The 24,915-nt window shown below is 48.8% G+C and overlaps 1 protein-coding gene across 6 annotated transcripts in view; it reads right to left on the bottom strand.

The window, feature by feature from the left end:
- MSRA (methionine sulfoxide reductase A) overlaps window positions 1–24,915 on the bottom strand; it is a 468,843-nt gene that overhangs the window by 123,506 nt on the left and 320,422 nt on the right. For all 6 annotated transcript variants that reach the window (XM_077489272.1, XM_077489270.1, XM_077489273.1 and 3 more), the window contains one exon: window positions 3,914–4,020. In XM_077489272.1, coding sequence (XP_077345398.1) covers window positions 3,914–4,020 — 107 coding nt within the window. The remainder of the gene's footprint in view (window positions 1–3,913; window positions 4,021–24,915) is intronic.

The raw sequence follows: 24,915 nt of genomic DNA, 5'->3' as shown, positions 1-24,915 counted from the left end.
AACTAAAGGTGCCGCTCAAGGCTCCAGCAGGTCCTATTGTAAGCCGCTGAGAGTGCAGGCTGGAAAGGAGCTCACCCCAATTACGTTGATATCAATGAGAAGAAAAGGAAAGCCCCAAAAGCCGCTCATCACAAACAAAACCCCTGTGTGTAAAGCGTGAAAGCAACTTTAGTGGGGGCTCCGTCCAGGCCACACACTCCGACGCGTTTCACCTTGCCCACGAAGATTATTGAAAAATGATCATAACTAAAGTGGTTGTAAAGGCTCAAGGTTTTTAACCTTCACGCATTGTATCCGTGAAGGTAAAAAACCTTCTGTGTGCGGTAGCGCCGTCATCTCCCCCTAAAATGTACTTAAGCCTCTCCTCGATCCAGTGATGTGCACAAGAGCCTCGGCTTTCCTGGGTCTCAACCTCCTCATTGGCTGAGACAGCAGTGGTAGCCACTGGCTCGCGCTACTGTCAATTACAGCCAGTAAGCCAATGAGGAGAAAGCAGGAGCGGAGTCAAGCTGCGCTCCGTGTGTGAGCTTGCTGTGGGGGCACTAGGCAGTAAGGAGGGGACGGGAGGGCCAGCGGGGGACCCAAGAAGAGGAGGATCTGGCCTGCTCTGTGTAAAACTATTGCATAGAGTAGGTAAGTAGAACATGTTTGTTATGTTCAAAAAAAAAGAAAAAAAGAGCCCTTAATGTCACTTTAAAGGAGTTATAGAGGCAGAAGGTTTTTTCGTCTTAACTTAATGATGGCTACAGCGTGGATCTGCTTTGCCGCGAGGGCGTCAATAGACGTCCTCCGCTTTGAAAATTGGCAGAGGAGCATGCTGTGATCACCCAAGTCAATGAGACTCGGGTGATCACAGATCGGAGTAAGGGGTCGATCCAGACCCCTTACCAGGTGATCAGCTGTCAGCCAATGACAGCTGATCACGCAATGTAAATAGAAGATCGGTAATTGCTTTTTTTTTTTTTTCACGCTGAAAAAAAAAAAAAGCCGGTCATTGGTCCCGAGCAGGGAGAGGCAAAGCCATCTCTTATGTGCCCACCAATCAGTGCCCACAGTGCTAACCAATCAGTGCCCACCAGTCCCACCTATCAATGTCCACAATTGCCACCTATCAATGCCCACCAGTGGTGCCTCATCAGTGCCACCTAGCAGTGCTGCCTATCAGTGTCGTCTACGGGTGCCGATCAGTGCCCATCACTGCCACCCATCAGTGCCCATCAGTCGCAGCTATCAGTGCAACCAATTAGTGCCCTTGAGTGCCACCCATCAGTGTCACCCATCAGTGCCACCTCATCACTGCCCACCAGTGCTGCCTATTAGTTCCCGCCAGTGCCGCCTATTAGTGCCCATCAATGCAACCTATCAGTGCCCATCAGTGCAGCCTATCAGTGCCCATCAGTGCACCCCATCAGCCTACAACAATGAAGGAGAAAAATTACCTGTTTGGAAAATTTATTAACTAAATATAAAACGTTTTTTTTTTTTTTTCATTCTGTCTTTTTTTAATTAAAAAAAACAAAACAAAAAAAACCCAGAGAGGTGATCAAATATCACCAAAAGAAAGCTCTATTTGTGGGGAAAAAATGATAAAAATGTAATTTGGGTACAGTGTAGCATGACCGCGCAATTGTCATTCAAAGAGTGACAGCGCTAAAAGCTGAAAATTGGTCTGGGCAGGAGGGGGTTTAAGCGCCCAGTAAGCAAATGGTTAATCTAATCTATACATTATGATCAAAGGCCTTCTGTGTGCAGCAGCCGCCCCTGCAGCCCTCTAATACTTACCTGCGGTCCCGCTCTGTCCAGCGATGTCCACAAGTGTCCCAGCCGTCTGATAGTCTCCTTCCTGATTTGTTGAGACACAGCAGCAGTGCCATTGGCTCCCACTGATGTTAGCCAATGGGGGGAGAGGGGAGAGAGGGGGGCAGGGCCGGGTCAGGGCTTTGTGTCTGAATGGACACAGGGAGCTGCTTGCTGTGGGGGCACTGAACAGGAGGGAGGGGCCAGGAGCAATGTAAAGGGAGCCAAAAAGAGGAGGATCCGGGCTGCTCTGTGCAAATCCACTGCGACAGAGCAGGTTAGTATAACATGTTTGTTATTTTTATAGAAAAAAAAACGAGACTTTACCATCACTTTAAGCCCCCGTGGGTGGGGCAAAATGCATCAGAGGTTTGGCTTGGACGGAGCCCAGGCTAAGGTTGCTCTCACTCTTTACACACAGGGGTTTTGCTTGTGATGTGGGGCTTTTGGGAACTTTCCTTTTCTTCTCACAGAGACTTCCCAGCATCAAAGCAGAAGTCAACTGCTGTTCCACCCAATCAGAGAAGTGGCCAAATCAGGATGGCCCAGTCTAAAAGTTTGGGGTCAGTTGTTTGACACCCATGTCCTGGTTCAGGACTGCACAACCAAGAGCTTACTTTTGCCAACGCAAGTAGTTGCCAATTTATGAGGTAAAGGAAGCCTCAACTGTGGCTCTTGACATCACTAAGGGGGCCGCACTCCATGGTCAGCGCGTGTAATGCTAAAGACGATTGTCAGAGATTGCATACGTACCAGGGAAGATGATGGTCAGAGACTGTGGACCAACTACAGGTTTGGTTGGAGACTGGAGATAGTGAGAGACTGGGCACATCCATGAGGCTAGTAGATCATGGCTTTTACCCCTGCTTCTACTCCTGCTAGAGACTACTGAGATCCAAGGGCCACATAACAAGTACAAAGGGGCAACATGTGGCCCTCTGGGAGGTTTGGGCACTAGGGGTCTACACAGTCATCTGACAAGTGGATGTGCCTACGCCGGTGGTGGTCAACTTTAGAGGTATAAGAAGACTCAACTGTGACTCCTGACATCAATAAAGGGGCTACACTCCATGTTCAGTGTGTGTAATGCTAAAGAGGATTGTCAGAGATTGCATATATACAAGGGAAGATGATGGTCAGAGACTGTGGACCAACTACAGGTTTGGTTGGAGACTGGAGATAGTGAGAGACTGGGCACATCCATGAGGCTAGTAGACATCATGGCTTTTACCCCTGCTCCCACTCCTGCTAGAGACTACTGAGATGCAAGGGCCACATAACAAGTACAAAGGGGCAGCATGTGGCCCTCTGAGAGGTTCGGGCACTAGGGGTGTACACATTCATCTGACAAGTGGATGTGCCTACGCCGGTGGTGGTCAACTTTAGAGGTATAAGAAGCCTCAACTGTGACTCCTGACATCACTTAAGGGCCACAAGTCACATTCAGTGTGTGATGAGGATAAAGCAACAATTATCACTTGCTCCCCATAGACTAACTGTTGGCCAATTCAAAGTACAGACCACCCATAAAACAGATGTGGGCATCAGAAGGCACTCCAGTAGGTATTCTGATCCTTGCCTAAACCTCTGTGCAACATATTTAATGTGTATCTCACTTCTTGTAAAAATGTTCACATCACTTAAAAAGTATTTTAAAAGGTTTATTGGTTAAGATACATCAGATACAGCCGAAGCATTTCAGGGGAAAAGGACTATCCCCTTTTTCACGGGTTTGAAGAGCTGGTAGTTCACATTCCGGTTAGGACACACTAGTCTCAATTTATCCTTAATTCAGGTCTCCTGGTGTGTTCAATCTTGATTTCTAATAACATTTGTTGCTCAAGCCCTGAGGAAGCGGGAGTCCTTTAATCCAAAATACGTTGGTTGCATGTGATGCTCTTAACCAATTAATGGTTGGATAGAGTTAGATGTTTTACTTTGTTAGATCAAACTCCCTTTCTTTCCTGTAGGCTGGAGAACTTAACCTTTAGGTGTGTTTTGCTAGCGCAAAGGTAGCTGTCCAGGGTGCTAGCAAAACAATAAGCCTGCCTATTATCATGGTCTATACATCTCCAAGAGCAATGTACGGTGATGTGTGTAATTCTCATATTCCTACCTTCTGGTAATCTTCTTTGGATTTCAAAGCAGCTTCCAACTGTTCCTTGGTGTAGGTGTAGATTGCCGAGCGATACATTGTCCCAACATCGTTACCCTGACGCATCCCTGAAACAAATAAAATAATAAAAGATTGAAATTCTGCTAATATGTAATTATATGTGTGTTATTAGTACTAGGCACTCCACAACACTAGACACTGAGTACTCATCTGCAGCACTGGGCAATGAGCACTTCTCAACAGCATTGGACCCTGAATACTCATCAGCAGCACTGAGTATTCTTCAGCAGTAATGAACACCAAGTGCTCTTTGGTAGCACTGGGCACTGAGTATTCTTTGGTACCACTGGCACTGAGTTCTCTTCTGCAGCATTGGACCCCGAGTACTCCTAAGCGACACTGGGCACGGAGTACCCCTCAGCAGCACTGGGCACGGAGTACTCTTCTGCAGCACGGGACCCCGAGTAATCCTTAGTAACATTGGGCACCAACTACTCCTCAGCAGCACTGGGCACTGAGTACTCTTTGGCACCCCTGGCACCGAGAACTCTTCAGCAGCATTGGACCCCAAGTACTCCTCAGCAACACTGGGCACCGAGTACTCCTCAGCAATACTGGGCACAGAGTTCTAATTAAAAAAAGAGTTCTAATTGGCAGCACAGGACCCTGAGTACTCCTCAGCAGCACTGGACCCTGAGTACTCCTCATCAGCGCTGGACCCCGACTACTCCTCAGCAGCACTAGACCCCAAGTATTCCTCAGCAGCACTAGACCCCGAGTACTCCTCAGCAGCACTGGACCCCGAGTACTTCTCAGCAGCACTGGACCCCGAGTACTCCTCAGCAGCACTGGACCCCGAGTACTCCTCAGCAGCACTGGACCCTGAGTACTCCTCAGCAGCACTGGACCCCGAGTACTCCTCGGCAGCACTGGACCCCGAGTACTCCTCGGCAGCACTGGACCCCGAGTAATCCTCGGCAGCACTGGACCCCCGAGTACTCCTCGGCAGCACTGGACCCCGAGTACTCCTCGGCAGCACTGGACCCCGAGTACTCCTCGGCAGCACTGGACCCCGAGTAATCCTCAGCAGCACTGGACCCTGAGTACTCCTCGGCAGCACTGGACCCCAAGTACTCCTCGGCAGCACTGGACCTTGAGTACACCTCAGCAGCACTGGACCCAGAGTACTTCTTAGCAGCAGTGGATCCCAAGTACGCCTCAGCAGCCCTGAACCCCAAGGACTACTCATCAGCACTGGACCCAGAGTACTCCTAAAGGCCCATACACACGATCAGACTTTTTGACAACAAACATGCAAATTAGCTGTTTTGGAGCAACATCCGACCGTGTGTACGCTCCATCGGACAAACTTTTTTGGTTTTCATCGGACTTTTGTTGGCTGTGCGAACGGACAAACTTTCTGGCAACAAAAGTCCGATGGAGCAAAGTCTGATCGTGTGTACAGAAAACCATAGGACTTTTGTACAAAGTACAAACAGGCATGCTCAGAACCAATGCAAAAGATCAGACAATAATACAGAAGTTGACCAAAGGTGGCAGTAAAGAGCAGAAAAACCACGTGATTTGGTGAAAGTTGGCTGAAAAAGTCCTGCTGTGTGTATGCAATACAAGTTCAGGGCCGACGCCCTTTGTACAAAAATCCAAGGGAAAGTTTGTACAAAGTCCTATCGTGTGTATGAGGCTTTAGAAGCACTGGACTCCGAGTACTCCTCAGCAGAACTAGGCACAAAGTTCTAATTAGCAGCACTGGGCACAGAGTACCCTTCTGTAGCACCGGACAGTGTTGGACACAGGGAGGCTACAGCAATAACCAAGTGTCCAGAAATACAAGAACCTCCAGCAATAAGTTCTCTGGTCAAAGAGCTCATGAAATGATTCAGTCAAAAGAGAGCCTAGAAATTGACTGCACTTTTAAGGAGTCTACAGACGCCGGCCTCTCTTCTCCGTCTGGTCGGATGTCATCATCCTGGGCAATGATTGAATGCCTGCATGTACTGGGCGACCCCTCCATGCTACTTTATATGACCTTGGAAGGCGGAAGATCAATTGATCGGATTAGAATTTTCCTGGTTATTCCTCCCTACTATTTTTTTTAACCTTTTTTTCTTCATAGGGGTCTGGATGTTGTTAGCCAAAACACCTGGTCTCATCTCCACTGACCATGCAGATGTGCAGCAATAGATCTTTGCTATAGTGAGCAATTGCAGGCTGATTGCAACCAACAATACATCACTATTAGGCTGGGTTCACATTGCAGCGATGCGGGAGCGCTGCGAATCCGCGGCGGGTTCACGCATCGCATACCTCCCGGCGGCAGTTCACACTGCCCTATGCGAACTGCTGGGAGTGTCAGTGAAACGTTAATGACACCCCCAGATCAGTTCGCATATCGCAGTGCGATCTGCAAACTCGGACAGGAATCGGATCGCATGGTGTGAACACCCATGCGATCCGATTCTGCTGCGGACCAAAAAAAGGGTCCTGTGCGAGTTTGGGCCAGGTGCGATGCAAATTCACCCATACTATCTGTATGGCTGAACTCGCATCGCACAGAGATCGGATGTGATTTGCACTGTAGTGCGGTGCGAATCACATCCGGTTCTCGTAACCGCTGCAGTGTGAACCCAGCCTTAGAAGTGATCTATTGCTGCACAGCTACATGGTCGGTGGAGATGAGACCAGGTGTTTTCGCTAACCACATCCAGACCCCCTATTAAGAAAAAAAAATTTAAAAAAATAAATAAAAGCAATTAACCGATTACCGAAATCCCAACCCAATCAATTGATTTTTCACCTACGAAGGTCATATAGAGTATGTATGTTATTTAGAAAAAATAAAAAGAACACATGACAATATGTAAATGTATATAAAAATATTATTATTATTATTACCATTATTTTTAATAATATTATTACAAGAACAATTACAATATTATTATAATTATCAATATTGTTATTTTTATATACATTTACATTTTTATATTTATCTTTTATTATATTTTTAGTTTCTATTCATACATTTAATTAAATATATTAATTTTTTTTTTACACATTATGTCATCATAGTGGGTCTGGATGCGGATAGTGGAGACCTGGTCTGCACCTACCATGCAGCTGTGCAGCAACAGATCACTACTAATAGTGATGTATTGCTGGCTGCAATAGGTCATGAAAGCAAGGATCTAGTGCTGCACGGTAGGTGCAGACCAGGCCTCCACTAATCACATCGAGGCCCCCTAAGAAGGAAAAAAGGTGTAAATAAATAAAATATATTGAAGAAAACTATAAAGAAAAAAATGAAAACATAAAAAAAATTAAAAAAATATATTACACTATTATTATTACAAAATACTGTATATATATATATATATATAAAAATAAAAAAATGAAAAATGATATATATATATATATATATATATATATTATATTCGAAGCCCTTCAAACGAAATGAATGTGAACCAAATGAACGAGCCACAAGACTTACATCCTGAAATGAACCTGAAGTGTGCCCTGATCTGTTGGTCGGTATACCAAAATAGGGGGCATACCTAAGATAAGTAATAGATGTTTGAGGAGAGAAATGCCCTGAAAAATGGAATGGGAGGGATTGTATCGCGCACCAGAACCGACAACGACCACAGATGAGTGGGCTTCTTATTTATGGTCAAAGCCCTTCAACCAGGATGGATGTGAGCCACATGAAGGTGCCACAAGACTTACATCATGAAATGGACCTGAAGTGTGTCCTGGTCTTCTGGTCGGTATACCAAAAAAGGGGGCATACCCAAGATAAGTAATAGATGTTTGAAGAGAGAAATGCCCTGAAAAATGGAATGGGAGGGAGGGTATCGTGCACCGGAAACGACAAAGACCACAGATGAGTGGGCTGCTTAAATACCCCCCGGACTACTCCCATAAATTCAGGCCAACATACTGGCCTTCTTATATATCAGGGGTCTTCAAACTATGGCCCTCCAGTTGTTCAGGAACTACAATTCCCATCATGCCTAGTCATGTCTGTGAATGTCAGAGTTTCACAATGCCTCATGGGATGTGTAGTTTTGCAACAGCTGGAGGGCCGTAGTTTAAGGATCCCTGTTATATATAGATATATTGCTATTTTTATATTTTATTTATATTTTATATATATATATATATATATATATATATATATATATATATATATATATATATATATATATATATATATACACAATATATATATATATATAATATATTGTATTTTATATATAATAAAATATAAATACTATATAAAAATAAAAATCATATTTGAGTGAAACAAACATATTTAAAATATTTCTTTTTTTTTCAATTCCACCACCAAGGACCCAAAATTGACCTTGGATAATCTGGATGACATTCAAGTTTACTGAGCAAGCGCCAAATGTTTACAGAAATGAACACAATGGCCTTCTTGTGTGTGTATATATATATCTATATATATATATATATATCTATATATATATATATATATATAGATATATATATATCTATATATATATATATATATCTATATCTATATATATATATATATATCTATATCTATATATATCTATATATATATATATATATATATATCTATATATATCTATCTATATCTATAGATATATATATCTATCTATATCTATAGATATATATATATATATCTATAGATATATAAAATATAAATACAATATAAAAACAGCAATATAATATATTTTATCTATAACAAAATATAAATACTATATAAAAATAATAATCATATTTGAGTGAAACAAATTTAAAATATAATTTTTTTTTTCAATTCCCCAAGGTCCCAAAATTGACCTTGGATAATCTGGATGACATTCCCGTTTACTGAGCAAGCGCCAAATGTTCACAGAAATGAACACAATGTCATTTGGATTTAGCAATTGCAAAAAGTCACCGTCGAGCTATTTTTCATCCTCGCCAAGCTGACCTTACCTTGACGTTATGCCAATTATTTACACAAGCCGTTTTTATTTTTTTACCTGCGAGTGTCAAAATGTTGCGTCAAAAGGAGGCTAAAGCTCTTCTGAAATGCTTTACCATTACACTACATTACACAGAACTCATATTGATGTCATCATTTTAATTAGCAGACTATAATGGTTATTTTGGGGGGGGTAAAATATCTTGGGGTGCGGAAATTACGTCAAAAATGCATTAAGAAAAATTACAAAAATTCTCTGCGTCCCAGTCCCATTGCTGTCAGTTGGGACGCAGAGGCAGAGAATATATTGTCTCTTTTTCTAGAAAAAAAAGTTACATTTTATTTCATCCCTTAAAATCCTTCTCCCCTCCAAGTGGAAGCCACTGTGACCTCACAGAGCATGAGAAGCCTGAGACTGGCTGCCAGTGATCACTGGTAAACCATGATGAATGGTGACAAGTCTCAGCGCCTGCAGAGCCTCAGTGCAGCAGATTAACCCCGTATTCTCCCCTGGAGGAGGGGAGAGAAGGGCAAGCGGCAGCAACTAGCCCAGGGGTCCCATCTCCGGGGCTGCTCAGAGTCCACCCCGCGTTCATGGGTCGCTTACTGCTGCACGCACATTTTTCACTGCACACAATTTTAGGGAAAAGTGGACCTAGCATCGGATGTATTGTGCATGCTAAGTTGTGACACTGCCGGGTATTCATTACCTCTCACAAAGGTCACAGTACTCCCCCCTGACAATGCCTTTGTCTAGTGTCTTGCTCCAGAAGGACAACGCCATCTTTGGGTGTTATCGAGAGTCACCATCTGCTTAAGATGCTGGCTTAGGGATGACACAGCCATGTAAATCCTGGTGTCTGTCAAGTTCTGGGCTGTGTTCACAAACGTCTGACACAGATCAGTCCATGTTGCAGTCTGATTACTGGGGGGGGGGGAGTAGGGGGGACTGAGGAAATGCTTGCCCCTGCCTGCAGCAGACTGATGACATCTCAGCCCAGGGTGACACTCACTGCATCATGTATGAGTGTGCAGAGCACCATGGTGAAGCCCACTCAGAGGAAACGCCTATGACACCCTACACTCATGGGATGTTCAAAGTCTTTCAGGCTGAATGATACTGACCTCAACCTGATATTGTTGTAGCGGATGACATTTTGGACAAAATGTCACACGCATGTAAATTTAGTTTTTGCCTCAGAACAATAAAGGTTCTGAGGGTTGATTATGTAGGTGGGCCTAGTCTGGCCAGGCTGTGTTTAGAAGTTCTGCCTGGTCGTGTGAACAGTGAGGTGCACATGACAGGCCAGAACCAGGTCTGGTTGGATGTTTGGGTATCGGCCTTCTCAGAGCCAATCAGTGGGAGTGCCAGGGCCCGCTGAGGAGTCTGGGAAGGGGGTACTTAAGCGGTGTGGGTCACGTGTTCAGAGAGAGGTGTTCGTGAGACCCGTGTGGTCTGTTCTGGTTCCAGGATCGAGGTAGACCCGTGAGGGGTCCCAGTGCAGGGGTTTTCGACATCCCGCAACATGCTCCTGTTAATGGCCCCTGGTAGACCCGTCTGGTCTGGGGTAGGGATCTGTCTGTTCCAGAGTCTCGAACCCGGCTGGTCCGAGGGGCAGTAACTGAGGGAGAATTCAAGGTGTCCGGGTGTGCTCTCGGCTTGGAGAGACAGCACAGCTCGTGGAAGTAACCGGGGGAGGACTCTTCGGAGGAGGGCGGCAAGTGGCGTCCTGAGAAGTGCCTGGTTACTGAGTTGGGAAGGACATTGGTGAATTCACACATTTCCAGTACCATTAAGGAGACGGGAAACGTTCCAGGTACTGAGGAAAAAGGTTCCTGTTCACCCTTAGTTGATTGATCAAGTTTGAGTCAACGTGCTGACTGCCATGATCTCTGGCTAGAGGTCTGTTCAGCCTTGAAGTACCCAGCTGCAAGTGGCTATTCTCTGGGTGGAAATAGAGACTTTGCCTGAGTTCTTCACCTGTGCCCTCTGTTCCCTAAGAGACTGTGTTATTTGAAGGTTCTTGATGAAAAATAAAACCTTTTAAAGAGGACTTCATATGTGTCAGTGTTCAAGTCGTTGGGTATCAACCCTGGGAACCCCTAGACGTGGAAGAGCAGGCCACGAGAAGGTAACTGGTAAGCCCATTAAGTCAAGGCCGCCCTGCAACGGGTTGTGGCCGCTACATTGTCCTCACTCTTCCAGGTTGAAAGACGTCCTCACTCTTCCAGGTGGAATGACGTTGTCCTCACTTTTCCACGTTGAATGACGTTGTCCTCACTTTTCCAGGTTTAATGACACTGTCCCCACTCCTCCAGGTTGATTGACGCTTTCCTCATTCTTCCAGGTTCAATGGCATCCTCAGTCTTCCAGGTTTATTGACATTGTCCTCACTCTTCTGGGCTGAATGGTGCTGAGTTCACTCTTTCATGTTCATTGATGCTTTCCTCACTCTTCCAGGGTGAATGACATTGTCCTCACTCTTCCAGGTTGATTGACTCTGTCCTCACTCTTCCAGGTTCATTGATGCTTTACTCACTCTTCCAGGGTAAATTACATTGTCCTCACTCTTTCAGGTTGAATGATGCTGTCCTCACTCTTCTAGGTTGAATTACACTGTCCTCACTCTTCCAGGCTGAATGACGCTATCCTCACTCTACTGGATTGAAGACATTGCCCTCATTCTTACAGGTTAAATGATAATGTCCCAATGTTGTCCTTACTCTTCCAGGTTGATTAACGTTGTGCTCACTCTTCCAGGCTGAATACAACAGTCTTCACTATTCCAGGTTGAATTACATTTTCCTCACTCTTTCCGGTTGAATGATGTTGTCCACTCTTCCAGGTGGAATGACGCTGTCCTCACTCTTTCAGGCTGAATACGACAGTCTTCACTCTTTCAGGTTGAATGGTGTTGTCCTCACTCTTCCAGGTTGAATGATTTTATCCTCACTCTTCCAGGATGAAGAAGTTGTCCTCATTCTTTCAGGATGAATGATAAAGTTTCTGTGTTGTCCTCACTCTTCCAGGCTGAATACGACAGTCCCCACTCTTCCAGGCTGAATACGACAGTCCTCACTCTTCCAGGCTGAATACGACAGTCCTCACTCTTCCAGGCTGAATACGACAGTCCTCACTCTTCCAGGCTGAATACGACAGTATTCACTCTTCCAGGCTGAATACGACAGTCCTCACTCTTCCAGGCTGAATACGACAGTCCTCACTCTTCCAGGCTGAATACGACAGTATTCACTCTTCCAGGCTGAATACGACAGTCCTCACTCTTCCAGGCTGAATACGACAGTCCTCACTCTTCCAGGCTGAATACGACAGTCCTCACTCTTCCAGGCTGAATACGACAGTCCTCACTCTTCCAGGCTGAATACGACAGTCCTCACTCTTCCAGGCTGAATACGACAGTCCTCACTCTTCCAGGCTGAATACGACAGTCCTCACTCCTCCAGGCTGAATACGACAGTCCTCACTCTTCCAGGTTGAATGATGCTGTCCCCACTCTTCCAGTACACACCAGAGCATACCACAACAGTCTGTGAGATCTAGTGATCCCAACATATACCTGTGTGCCCCCAAGACTCCAGTGCACCCCAGAGATGTCGGTTGCAGCTAGTGACTCCAGTGCCCCTCTCAGTACCCTCTGCTGCCTCTTAGGTACTCTCCACTCTCTGTACCTTCTCTTGCCTCTTCTCTCTTTCCCCTTAGGTACACTCCACTCTCAGAACACTTTCTTTCCTCTTAGGTACACTCCACTCACTGTACCCTCTGCTTCCTCTTAGGTACACTCCATTCCCAGTACACTCTCTTTCTTCTTAGGTACACTCCACTCACTGTACCCTCTGCTTCCTCTTAGGTACACTCCACTCCCAGAACACTTTCTTTCCTCTTAGGTACACTCCACTCACTGTACCCTCTGCTTCCTCTTAGGTACACTCCATTCCCAGTACACTTTCTTTCCTCTTAGGTACACTCCACTCACTGTACCCTCTGCTTCCTCTTAGGTACACTCCATTCCCAGTACACTTTCTTTCCTCTTAGGTACACTCCACTCACTGTACCCTCTGCTGCCTCTTAGGTACACTTCTGCACATCCCCAACCTCTTCGTAGAATGGGACCCCCAGAGGGCATTAAAAGTACCTGAACATAATTTTCTCTCTTTTTGTGAGCGGAGAGTCTGTTTAAACCAGCGGAAGCGGTGACTGTGATGAATCACCTTCATTATGATGGAATAATGGACAGAGAATCAGGACGTCGGATTATTAGGCTATAAAAGCGGCGATGCTTCCACCATACAGGAGCCTCCGTCTGCACATCGTTATATCGGGAGCTATTCCCATCCCTCGCCCCCACCTCCATACATATAGATTATGCCGCTTTATAATTAATTCCTTTCAAATGAACATCAGTGTACATTTCTCCGCAGATTCTGATTAATGGAGCCGACACGCATCGACTGACAGTAAGGGCAGGAAATAGAATATATCATGGAGGAAGAATTAGCTCTGGAAGACTACAAATCCCAGCATAGCCCATCATAAAAATCTAAAACCAAAACTTTTTTTTTTTATTGATAATTTGGGGAAAGGTTAAAATGATTTTTTGGGAAGATTCCTCCTTATTTCCTGTTCTGTCGACACAACAGACAGTGATAAAGAATGGGAATGTTCCATGACCCACAATATCCATCGGGTCCCTTGGGTGAAGTTCCCCTTTTAATGCCATTTCTTCTAATTTTCCATCTTTATTCCACCTACAGCTTTTATTGAAAGAATCCCCGGTAATCCTGCCATGAAGACACTTCCTGTTGCAGGGTGACAACGCTCTGTCCCACCCCCTAGTTACTCTCCTGAGTTGTCACCCTGTTACAGGAGCCTACAATGGAGATTACAAGCAGCATGGCTTTCTTTTCCTCAGAGAATAGGTGCAGGTACTTTCCCTTTCTGAGTCGCCACCTTGTCTCCGCCCCCCTATCCACCTCTGAGCATGTTCCTTGAGTCCACCTCCTACCCACCTCTGTGTATGTTCCTTGGAACCCCCTCCTACCCACCTCTGAGCATGTTCCTTGGATCCACCCCTACTCAGCTCTGAGCATGTTCCTTGGATCTACCTCCTACCCATCTCTGAGAATGTTCCTTGGATCCACTCCCTACTCAGCTCTGAGCATATTCCTTGGATCCACCTCTGAGCATGTTCCTTGGAACCACCTCCTACTCAGCTCTGAGCATATTCCTTGGATCCACCTCTGAGCATGTTCCTTGGAACCACCTCCTACTCAGCTCTGAGCATGTTTCTTGGATCCACCTCCTACCCACCTCTGTGCATAATCCTTGGATCCACCTCCTAACCACCTCTGTGCATGTTCCTTGGATCCACCTCGTACCCCCCTCTAAGCATGTTCATTGGATCCACCCCCTACTCAGCTCTGAGCATGTTCATTGGATCCACCCCCTACTCAGCTCTGAGCATGTTCCTTGGATCCACCTCCTACCCACCTCTGAACATGTTCCTTGGATCCATCCCCTACTCAGCTCTGAGCATGTTCCTTGGATCCACCCCCTACTCAGCTCTGAGTATGTTCCTTGGATCCACCCCCTACCTACCTCTGAGCATGTTTCTTGGAGCCACCCCCTACTCAGCTCTGAGCTTGTTCCTTGGATCCACCCCCTACCCACCTCTGAGCATGTTTCTTGGATCCACCCCCTACTCAGCTCTGAGCATGTTCCTTGGAGCCACCTCCTACACACACCTGTGCATGTTCCTTGGATCCACCTCCTACCCACCTCTGAGCATGTTCCTTGGATCTACCTCCTACCTACCTCTGTGCATGCTCCTTGGATCCACCTCTTACCCCCCTCTGAGAATGTTCATTGGATCCATCTCCTACACACATTGGAGCATGTTTCTTGGAGCCATCCCCTACTCAGCTCTGTGCTTGTTCCTTGGATCCACCCCCTACCCACCTCTGAGCATGTTTCTTGGATCCACCCCCTACTCAGCTCTGAGCATGTTCCTTGGAGCCACCTCCTACACACACCTGTGCATGTTCCTTGGATCCACCTCCTACCCACCTCTGAGCATGTTCCTTGGATCTACCTCCTACCTACCTCTGTGCATGCTCCTTGGATCCACCTCTTACCCCCCTCTGAGAATGTTCATTGGATCCATCTCCTACACACCTTGGAGCATGTTTCTTGGATCCACATCCTACCCACCTCTGTGCATGTTCCTTGGATCCACCTCCTACCCACCTCTGAGCATGTTCCTTGTATCCACCTCCTACCCAACTCTGTGCATGTGCCTTGAATACACCTCCTACCCACCTCTATGCATGTTCCTTGGATCCACCTCCTACCCACCTCTGAGAATTTCCCTTGGATCCACCCCCTACTCAGCTCTGTGCATGTTCCTTGGATCCACCTCCTAACCACCTCTGAGCATGTTCCTTGGGTCCACCCCTTACTCAGCTCTGAGAATGTTCCTTGAATCCACCTCCTACCCACCTCTATGCATGTTCCTTGGATCCACCTCCTACCCACCTCTGAGAATTTTCCTCGGATCCACCCCCTACTCAGCTCTGAGTATGTTCCTTGGATCCACCCCCTACCCACCTCTAAGCATGTTCCTTAGATCCACCCCCTACTCAGCTCTGTGCATGTTCCTTGGAGCCACCTCCTACCTACACCTGTGCATGTTCCTTGGATCCACCTGCTACCCACCTCTGTGCATGTTCCTTGGATCCACCTACCCACCTCTGAGAATGTTCCTTGGATCCACCTCCTACGCACATCTGAGCGTGTTCCTTGGATCCACCTCTGTGCATGTTCCTTGGATCCACCTCCTACCCACCTCTGGGCATGTTCCTTGGATCCACCTACTACCCACCTCTGAGCCTGTTCCTTGTATCCACCTCCTACCCACCTCTGTGCATGTTCCTTGGATCCACCTCCTACCCACCTCTGAGCATGTTCCTTGGATCCACCCCTTACTAAGCTCTGAGCATTTTCCTTGAATCCACCTCCTACCCACCTCTGAGCATGTTCCTTGGATCCAACCCCTACTCAGCTCTGCGTATGTTCCTTGGAGCCACCTCCTACCCACATCTGAGCATGTTCCTTGGATCCACCTCCTAACCACCTCTGTGCATGTTCCTTGGATCCACCTCGTACCCAGCTCTGAGCATGTTCATTAGATCCACCCCCTACTCAGCTCTGAGCATGTTCCTTGGATCCACCTCGTACCCACCTCTGAGCATGTTCATTAGATCCACCCCCTACTCAGCTCTGAGCGTGTTCCTTGGATCCACCCCCTACTCAGCTCTGTGTATGTTCCTTGGATCCAACCCCTACTCAGCTCGGAGTATGTTCCTTGGAGCCACCTCCTACCCACATCTGTGCATGTTCCTTGGATCCACCTCCTAACCACCTCTGTGCATGTTCCTTGGATCCACCTCGTACCCACCTCTGAGCATGTTCATTAGATCCACGCCCTACTCAGCTCTGAGCATGTTCCTTGGATCCACCTCCTACCCACCTCTAAACATGTTCCTTGGATCCACCCCTTACTAAGCTCTGAGCATGTTCCTTGAATCCACCTCCTACCCACCTCGGAGTATGTTCCTTGGATCCAACCCCTACTCAGCTCGGAATATGTTACTTGGATCCACCCTTACCTACCTCTGAGCATGTTCCTTGGATCCACCCCCTACTCAGCTCTGTGTATGTTCCTTAGAGCCACCTCCTACCCACATCTGTGCATGTTTCTTGGATTCACCTCCTACAACCTCTGAGCATGTTCCTTGGATCCACCCCTTACTAAGCTCTGAGCATTTTCCTTGAATCCACCTCCTACCCACCACTGAGCATGTTCCTTGGATCCAACCCCTACTCAGCTCTGCGTATGTTCCTTGGAGCCACCTCCTACCCACATCTGAGCATGTTCCTTGGATCCACCTCCTAACCACCTCTGTGCATGTTCCTTGGATCCACCTCGTACCCAGCTCTGAGCATGTTCATTAGATCCACCCCCTACTCAGCTCTGAGCCTGCTCCTTGGATCCACCTCATACCCACCTCTGAGCATGTTCCTTGGATCCACCCCATACTAAGCTCTGAGCATGTTCCTTGGATCCAACCCCTACTCAGCTCGGAGTATGTTCCTTGGATCCACCCCTACCTACCTCTGAGCATGTTCCTTGGATCCAACCCCTACTCAGCTCGGAGTATGTTCCTTGGATCCACCCCTACCTACCTCTGAGCATGTTCCTTGGATCCAACCCCTACTCAGCTCGGAGTATGTTCCTTGGATCCACCCCTACCTACCTCTGAGCATGTTCCTTGGATCCAACCCCTACTCAGCTCGGAGTATGTTCCTTGGATCCAACCCCTACTCAGCTCGGAGTATGTTCCTTGGATCCACCTCCTACCTACCTCTGAGCATGTTCCTTGGATCCACCCCCTACTCAGCTCTGTGTATGTTCCTTAGAGCCACCTCCTACCCACATCTGTGCATGTTCCTTGGATCCACCTCCTACCCACCTCTGAGCATTTTCCTTGGATCCACCCCCTACTCACCTCTGTGCATGTTCCTTGGATCCACCTCCTAACCACCTCTGAGCATGTTCCTTGGATCCACCTCCCACCCACCTCTGTGCATGTTCCTTGGATCCACCTCCTACCCACCTCTGAGCATGTTCCTTGGATCCACCTCCTACCTACCTCTGTGCATGTCCCTTGGATCCATCTCCTAACCACCTCTGTGCATGTTCCTTGGATCCACCTCCTACCCACCTCTGAGCATGTTCCTTGGATCCACCCCCTACTCAGCTCTGTGTATGTTCCTTGGAGCCACCTCCTACCCACATCTGTGCATGTTCCTTGGATCCACCTCCTACCCACCTCTCTGTATGTTCCTTGGATCCACCTCATATCCACCTATGAGAATGTTCATTGGATCCACCCCCTACTCAGCTCTGAGCATATTCCTTGGATCTACCTCCTACCCACCTCTGAGCATGTTCCTTGGATCCACCTCCTAACCACCTCTGAGCATGTTCCTTGGATCCACCTCCTACCCACCTCTGAGCATGTTCCTTGTATCCTCCACCTACCCACCTCTGTGCATGTTCCTTGGATCCACCTCGTACCCACCTCTGAGCATGTTCCTTGGATCCACCTCATACCCACCTCTGAGCATGTTCATTGGATCCACCCCCCACTCAGCTCTGAGCATGTTCCTTGGATCCACCCCCTACTCAGCTCGGAGTATGTTCCTTGGATCCACCTCCTACCTACCTCTGAGCATGTTCCTTGGATCCACCCCCTACTCAGCTCTGTGTATGTTCCTTAGAGCCACCTCCTACCCACATCTGTGCATGTTCCTTGGATCCACCTCCTACCCACCTCTGAGCATTTTCCTTGGATCCACCCCCTACTCACCTCTGTGCATGTTCCTTGGATCCACCTCCTAACCACCTCTGAGCATGTTCCTTGGATCCACCTCCCACCCACCTCTGTGCATGTTCCTTGGATCCACCTCCTACCCACCTCTGAGCATGTTCCTTGGATCCACCTCCTACCTACCTCTGTGCATGTCCCTTGGATCCATCTCCTAACCACCTCTGTGCATGTTCCTTGGATCCACCTCCTACCCACCTCTGAGCATGTTCCCTGGATCCACCCCCTACTCAGCTCTGTGTATGTTCCTTGGAGCCACCTCCTACCCACATCTGTGCATGTTCCTTGGATCCACCTCCTACCCACCTCTCTGTATGTTCCTTGGATCCACCTCATACCCACCTATGAGAATGTTCATTGGATCCACCCCCTACTCAGCTCTGAGCATATTCCTTGGATCTACCTCCTACCCACCTCTGAGCATGTTCCTTGGATCCACCTCCTAACCACCTCTGTGCATGTTCCTTGGATCCACCTCCTAACCACCTCTGAGCATGTTCCTTGGATCCACCTCCCACCCACCTCTGTGCATGTTCCTTGGATCCACCTCCTACCCACCTCTGAGCATGTTCCTTGGATCCACCTCCTACCTACCTCTGTGCATGTCCCTTGGATCCATCTCCTAACCACCTCTGTGCATGTTCCTTGGATCCACCTCCTACCCACCTCTGAGCATGTTCCTTGGATCCACCCCCTACTCAGCTCTGTGTATGTTCCTTGGAGCCACCTCCTACCCACATCTGTGCATGTTCCTTGGATCCACCTCCTACCCACCTCTCTGTATGTTCCTTGGATCCACCTCATATCCACCTATGAGAATGTTCATTGGATCCACCCCCTACTCAGCTCTGAGCATATTCCTTGGATCTACCTCCTACCCACCTCTGAGCATGTTCCTTGGATCCACCTCCTAACCACCTCTGAGCATGTTCCTTGGATCCACCTCCTACCCACCTCTGAGCATGTTCCTTGTATCCTCCACCTACCCACCTCTGTGCATGTTCCTTGGATCCACCTCGTACCCACCTCTGAGCATGTTCCTTGGATCCACCTCATACCCACCTCTGAGCATGTTCATTGGATCCACCCCCCACTCAGCTCTGAGCATGTTCCTTGGATCCACCCCCTACTCAGCTCGGAGTATGTTCCTTGGATCCACCTCCTACCTACCTCTGAGCATGTTCCTTGGATCCACCCCCTACTCAGCTCTGTGTATGTTCCTTAGAGCCACCTCCTACCCACATCTGTGCATGTTCCTTGGATCCACCTCCTACCCACCTCTGAGCATTTTCCTTGGATCCACCCCCTACTCACCTCTGTGCATGTTCCTTGGATCCACCTCCTAACCACCTCTGAGCATGTTCCTTGGATCCACCTCCCACCCACCTCTGTGCATGTTCCTTGGATCCACCTCCTACCCACCTCTGAGCATGTTCCTTGGATCCACCTCCTACCTACCTCTGTGCATGTCCCTTGGATCCATCTCCTAACCACCTCTGTGCATGTTCCTTGGATCCACCTCCTACCCACCTCTGAGCATGTTCCCTGGATCCACCCCCTACTCAGCTCTGTGTATGTTCCTTGGAGCCACCTCCTACCCACATCTGTGCATGTTCCTTGGATCCACCTCCTACCCACCTCTCTGTATGTTCCTTGGATCCACCTCATACCCACCTATGAGAATGTTCATTGGATCCACCCCCTACTCAGCTCTGAGCATATTCCTTGGATCTACCTCCTACCCACCTCTGAGCATGTTCCTTGGATCCACCTCCTAACCACCTCTGAGCATGTTCCTTGGATCCACCTCCTACCCACCTCTGAGCATGTTCCTTGTATCCTCCACCTACCCACCTCTGTGCATGTTCCTTGGATCCACCTCGTACCCATCTCTGAGCATGTTGCTTGGATCCACCTCGTACCCACCTCTGAGCATGTTCATTGGATCCACCCCCCACTCAGCTCTGAGCATGTTCCTTGGATCCACCCCCTACTCAGCTCTGAGTATGTTCTTTGGATCCACGCCCTACCTACATCTGAGCATGTTCCTTGGATCCACCCCCTACTCAGCTCTGTGCACGTTCCTTGGAGCCACCTCCTACCCACACCTGTGCATGTTCCCTGGATCCACATCCTACCTACCTCTGTGCATGTTCCTTGGATCCACCTCCTACCCACCTCTGTGCATGTTCCTTGGATCCACCTCGTACCCAGCTCTGAGCATGTTCATTAGATCCACCCCCTACTCAGCTCTGAGCATGTTCCTTGGATCCACCTCATACCCACCTCTGAGCATGTTCCTTGGATCCACCTCATACCCACCTCTGAGCATGTTCCTTGGATCCACCCCATACTAAGCTCTGAGCATGTTCCTTGGATCCAACCCCTACTCAGCTCGGAGTATGTTCCTTGGATCCACCCCTACCTACCTCTGAGCATGTTCCTTGGATCCAACCCCTACTCAGCTCAGAGTATGTTCCTTGGATCCACCCCTACCTACCTCTGAGCATGTTCCTTGGATCCAACCCCTACTCAGCTCGGAGTATGTTCCTTGGATCCACTCCTACCTACCTCTGAGCATGTTCCTTGGATCCAACCCCTACTCAGCTTGGAGTATGTTCCTTGGATCCACCTCCTACCTACCTCTGAGCATGTTCCTTGGATCCACCCCCTACTCAGCTCTGTGTATGTTCCTTAGAGCCACCTCCTACCCACATCTGTGCATGTTCCTTGGATCCACCTCCTACCCACCTCTGAGCATTTTCCTTGGATCCACCCCCTACTCACCTCTGTGCATGTTCCTTGGATCCACCTCCTAACCACCTCTGAGCATGTTCCTTGGATCCACCTCCCACCCACCTCTGTGCATGTTCCTTGGATCCACCTCCTACCCACCTCTGAGCATGTTCCTTGGATCCACCTCCTACCTACCTCTGTGCATGTCCCTTGGATCCATCTCCTAACCACCTCTGTGCATGTTCCTTGGATCCACCTCCTACCCACCTCTGAGCATGTTCCTTGGATCCACCCCCTACTCAGCTCTGTGTATGTTCCTTGGAGCCACCTCCTACCCACATCTGTGCATGTTCCTTGGATCCACCTCCTACCCACCTCTCTGTATGTTCCTTGGATCCACCTCATACCCACCTATGAGAATGTTCATTGGATCCACCCCCTACTCAGCTCTGAGCATATTCCTTGGATCCACCTCCTACCCACCTCTGAGCATGTTCCTTGGATCCAACCCCTACTCAGCTTGGAGTATGTTCCTTGGATCCACCTCCTACCTACCTCTGAGTATGTTCCTTGGATCCACCCCCTACTCAGCTCTGTGTATGTTCCTTAGAGCCACCTCCTACCCACATCTGTGCATGTTCCTTGGATCCACCTCCTACCCACCTCTGAGCATTTTCCTTGGATCCACCCCCTACTCACCTCTGTGCATGTTCCTTGGATCCACCTCCTAACCACCTCTGAGCATGTTCCTTGGATCCACCTCCCACCCACCTCTGTGCATGTTCCTTGGATCCTCCTCCTACCCACCTCTGAGCATGTTCCTTGGATCCACCTCCTACCTACCTCTGTGCATGTCCCTTGGATCCATCTCCTAACCACCTCTGTGCATGTTCCTTGGATCCACCTCCCACCCACCTCTGAGCATGTTCCTTGGATCCACCCCCTACTCAGCTCTGTGTATGTTCCTTGGAGCCACCTCCTACCCACATCTGTGCATGTTCCTTGGATCCACCTCCTACCCACCTCTCTGTATGTTCCTTGGATCCACCTCATACCCACCTATGAGAATGTTCATTGGATCCACCCCCTACTCAGCTCTGAGCATATTCCTTGGATCCACCTCCTACCCACCTCTGAGCATGTTCCTTGGATCCACCTCCTAACCACCTCTGAGCATGTTCCTTGGATCCACCTCCTACCCACCTCTGAGCATGTTCCTTGTATCCTCCACCTACCCACCTCTGTGCATGTTCCTTGGATCCACCTCGTACCCACCTCTGAGCATGTTCCTTGGATCCACCTCGTACCCACCTCTGAGCATGTTCATTGGATCCACCCCCCACTCAGCTCTGAGCATGTTCCTTGGATCCACCCCCTACTCAGCTCTGAGTATGTTCTTTGGATCCACGCCCTACCTACCTCTGAGCATGTTCCTTGGATCCACCCCCTACTCAGCTCTGTGCACGTTCCTTGGAGCCACCTCCTACCCACACCTGTGCATGTTCCCTGGATCCACATCCTACCTACCTCTGTGCATGTTCCTTGGATCCACCTCCTACCCACCTCTGTGCATGTTCCTTGGATCCACCTCGTACCCAGCTCTGAGCATGTTCATTAGATCCACCCCCTACTCAGCTCTGAGCATGTTCCTTGGATCCACCTCATACCCACCTCTGAGCATGTTCCTTGGATCCACCCCATACTAAGCTCTGAGCATGTTCCTTGGATCCAACCCCTACTTAGCTCGGAGTATGTTCCTTGGATCCACCCCTACCTACCTCTGAGCATGTTCCTTGGATCCAACCCCTACTCAGCTCAGAGTATGTTCCTTGGATCCACCCCTACCTACCTCTGAGCATGTTCCTTGGATCCAACCCCTACTCAGCTCGGAGTATGTTCCTTGGATCCACCCCTACCTACCTCTGAGCATGTTCCTTGGATCCAACCCCTACTCAGCTTGGAGTATGTTCCTTGGATCCACCTCCTACCTACCTCTGAGCATGTTCCTTGGATCCACCCCCTACTCAGCTCTGTGTATGTTCCTTAGAGCCACCTCCTACCCACCTCTGTGCATGTTCCTTGGATCCACCTCCTACCCACCTCTGAGCATGTTCCTTGGATCCACCTCCTACCTACCTCTGTGCATGTCCCTTGGATCCATCTCCTAACCACCTCTGTGCATGTTCCTTGGATCCACCCCCTACCCACCTCTGAGCATGTTCCTTGGATCCACCCCCTACTCAGCTCTGTGTATGTTCCTTGGAGCCACCTCCTACCCACATCTGTGCATGTTCCTTGGATCCACCTCCTACCCACCTCTCTGTATGTTCCTTGGATCCACCTCCTACCCACCTCTGAGCATGTTCCTTGGATCCACCTCCTACCTACCTCTGTGCATGTCCCTTGGATCCACCTCCTAACCACCTCTGTGCATGTTCCTTGGATCCACCTCCTACCCACCTCTGAGCATGTTCCTTGGATCCACCCCCTACTCAGCTCTGTGTATGTTCCTTGGAGCCACCTCCTACCCACATCTGTGCATGTTCCTTGGATCCACCTCCTACCCACCTCTCTGTATGTTCCTTGGATCCACCTCATACCCACCTATGAGAATGTTCATTGGATCCACCCCCTACTCAGCTCTGAGCATATTCCTTGGATCCACCTCCTACCCACCTCTGAGCATGTTCCTTGGATCCAACCCCTACTCAGCTTGGAGTATGTTCCTTGGATCCACCTCCTACCTACCTCTGAGCATGTTCCTTGGATCCACCCCCTACTCAGCTCTGTGTATGTTCCTTAGAGCCACCTCCTACCCACATCTGTGCATGTTCCTTGGATCCACCTCCTGCCCACCTCTGAGCATTTTCCTTGGATCCACCCCCTACTCACCTCTGTGCATGTTCCTTGGATCCACCTCCTAACCACCTCTGAGCATGTTCCTTGGATCCACCTCCCACCCACCTCTGTGCATGTTCCTTGGATCCACCTCCTACCCACCTCTGAGCATGTTCCTTGGATCCACCTCCTACCTACCTCTGTGCATGTCCCTTGGATCCATCTCCTAACCACCTCTGTGCATGTTCCTTGGATCCACCTCCCACCCACCTCTGAGCATGTTCCTTGGATCCACCCCCTACTCAGCTCTGTGTATGTTCCTTGGAGCCACCTCCTACCCACATCTGTGCATGTTCCTTGGATCCACCTCCTACCCACCTCTCTGTATGTTCCTTGGATCCACCTCATACCCACCTATGAGAATGTTCATTGGATCCACCCCCTACTCAGCTCTGAGCATATTCCTTGGATCCACCTCCTACCCACCTCTGAGCATGTTCCTTGGATCCACCTCCTAACCACCTCTGAGCATGTTCCTTGGATCCACCTCCTACCCACCTCTGAGCATGTTCCTTGTATCCTCCACCTACCCACCTCTGAGCATGTTCATTGGATCCACCCCCCACTCAGCTCTGAGCATGTTCCTTGGATCCACCCCCTACTCAGCTCTGAGCATGTTCATTGGATCCACCCCCTACTCAGCTCTGAGTATGTTCTTTGGATCCACGCCCTACCTACCTCTGAGCATGTTCCTTGGATCCACCCCCTACTCAGCTCTGTGCACGTTCCTTGGAGCCACCTCCTACCCACACCTGTGCATGTTCCCTGGATCCACATCCTACCTACCTCTGTGCATGTTCCTTGGATCCACCTCCTACCCACCTCTGTGCATGTTCCTTGGATCCACCTCGTACCCAGCTCTGAGCATGTTCATTAGATCCACCCCCTACTCAGCTCTGAGCATGTTCCTTGGATCCACCTCATA

The sequence above is a fragment of the Lithobates pipiens genome, unplaced genomic scaffold (genome assembly GCF_037356315.1).
Source record: "Lithobates pipiens isolate NorthernLeopardFrog02 unplaced genomic scaffold, aLitPip1_a1.2 Scaffold_18, whole genome shotgun sequence".
NCBI classification, from domain to species: domain Eukaryota; kingdom Metazoa; phylum Chordata; class Amphibia; order Anura; family Ranidae; genus Lithobates; species Lithobates pipiens.
This window is presented reverse-complemented; position numbering and strand designations above follow the sequence as displayed.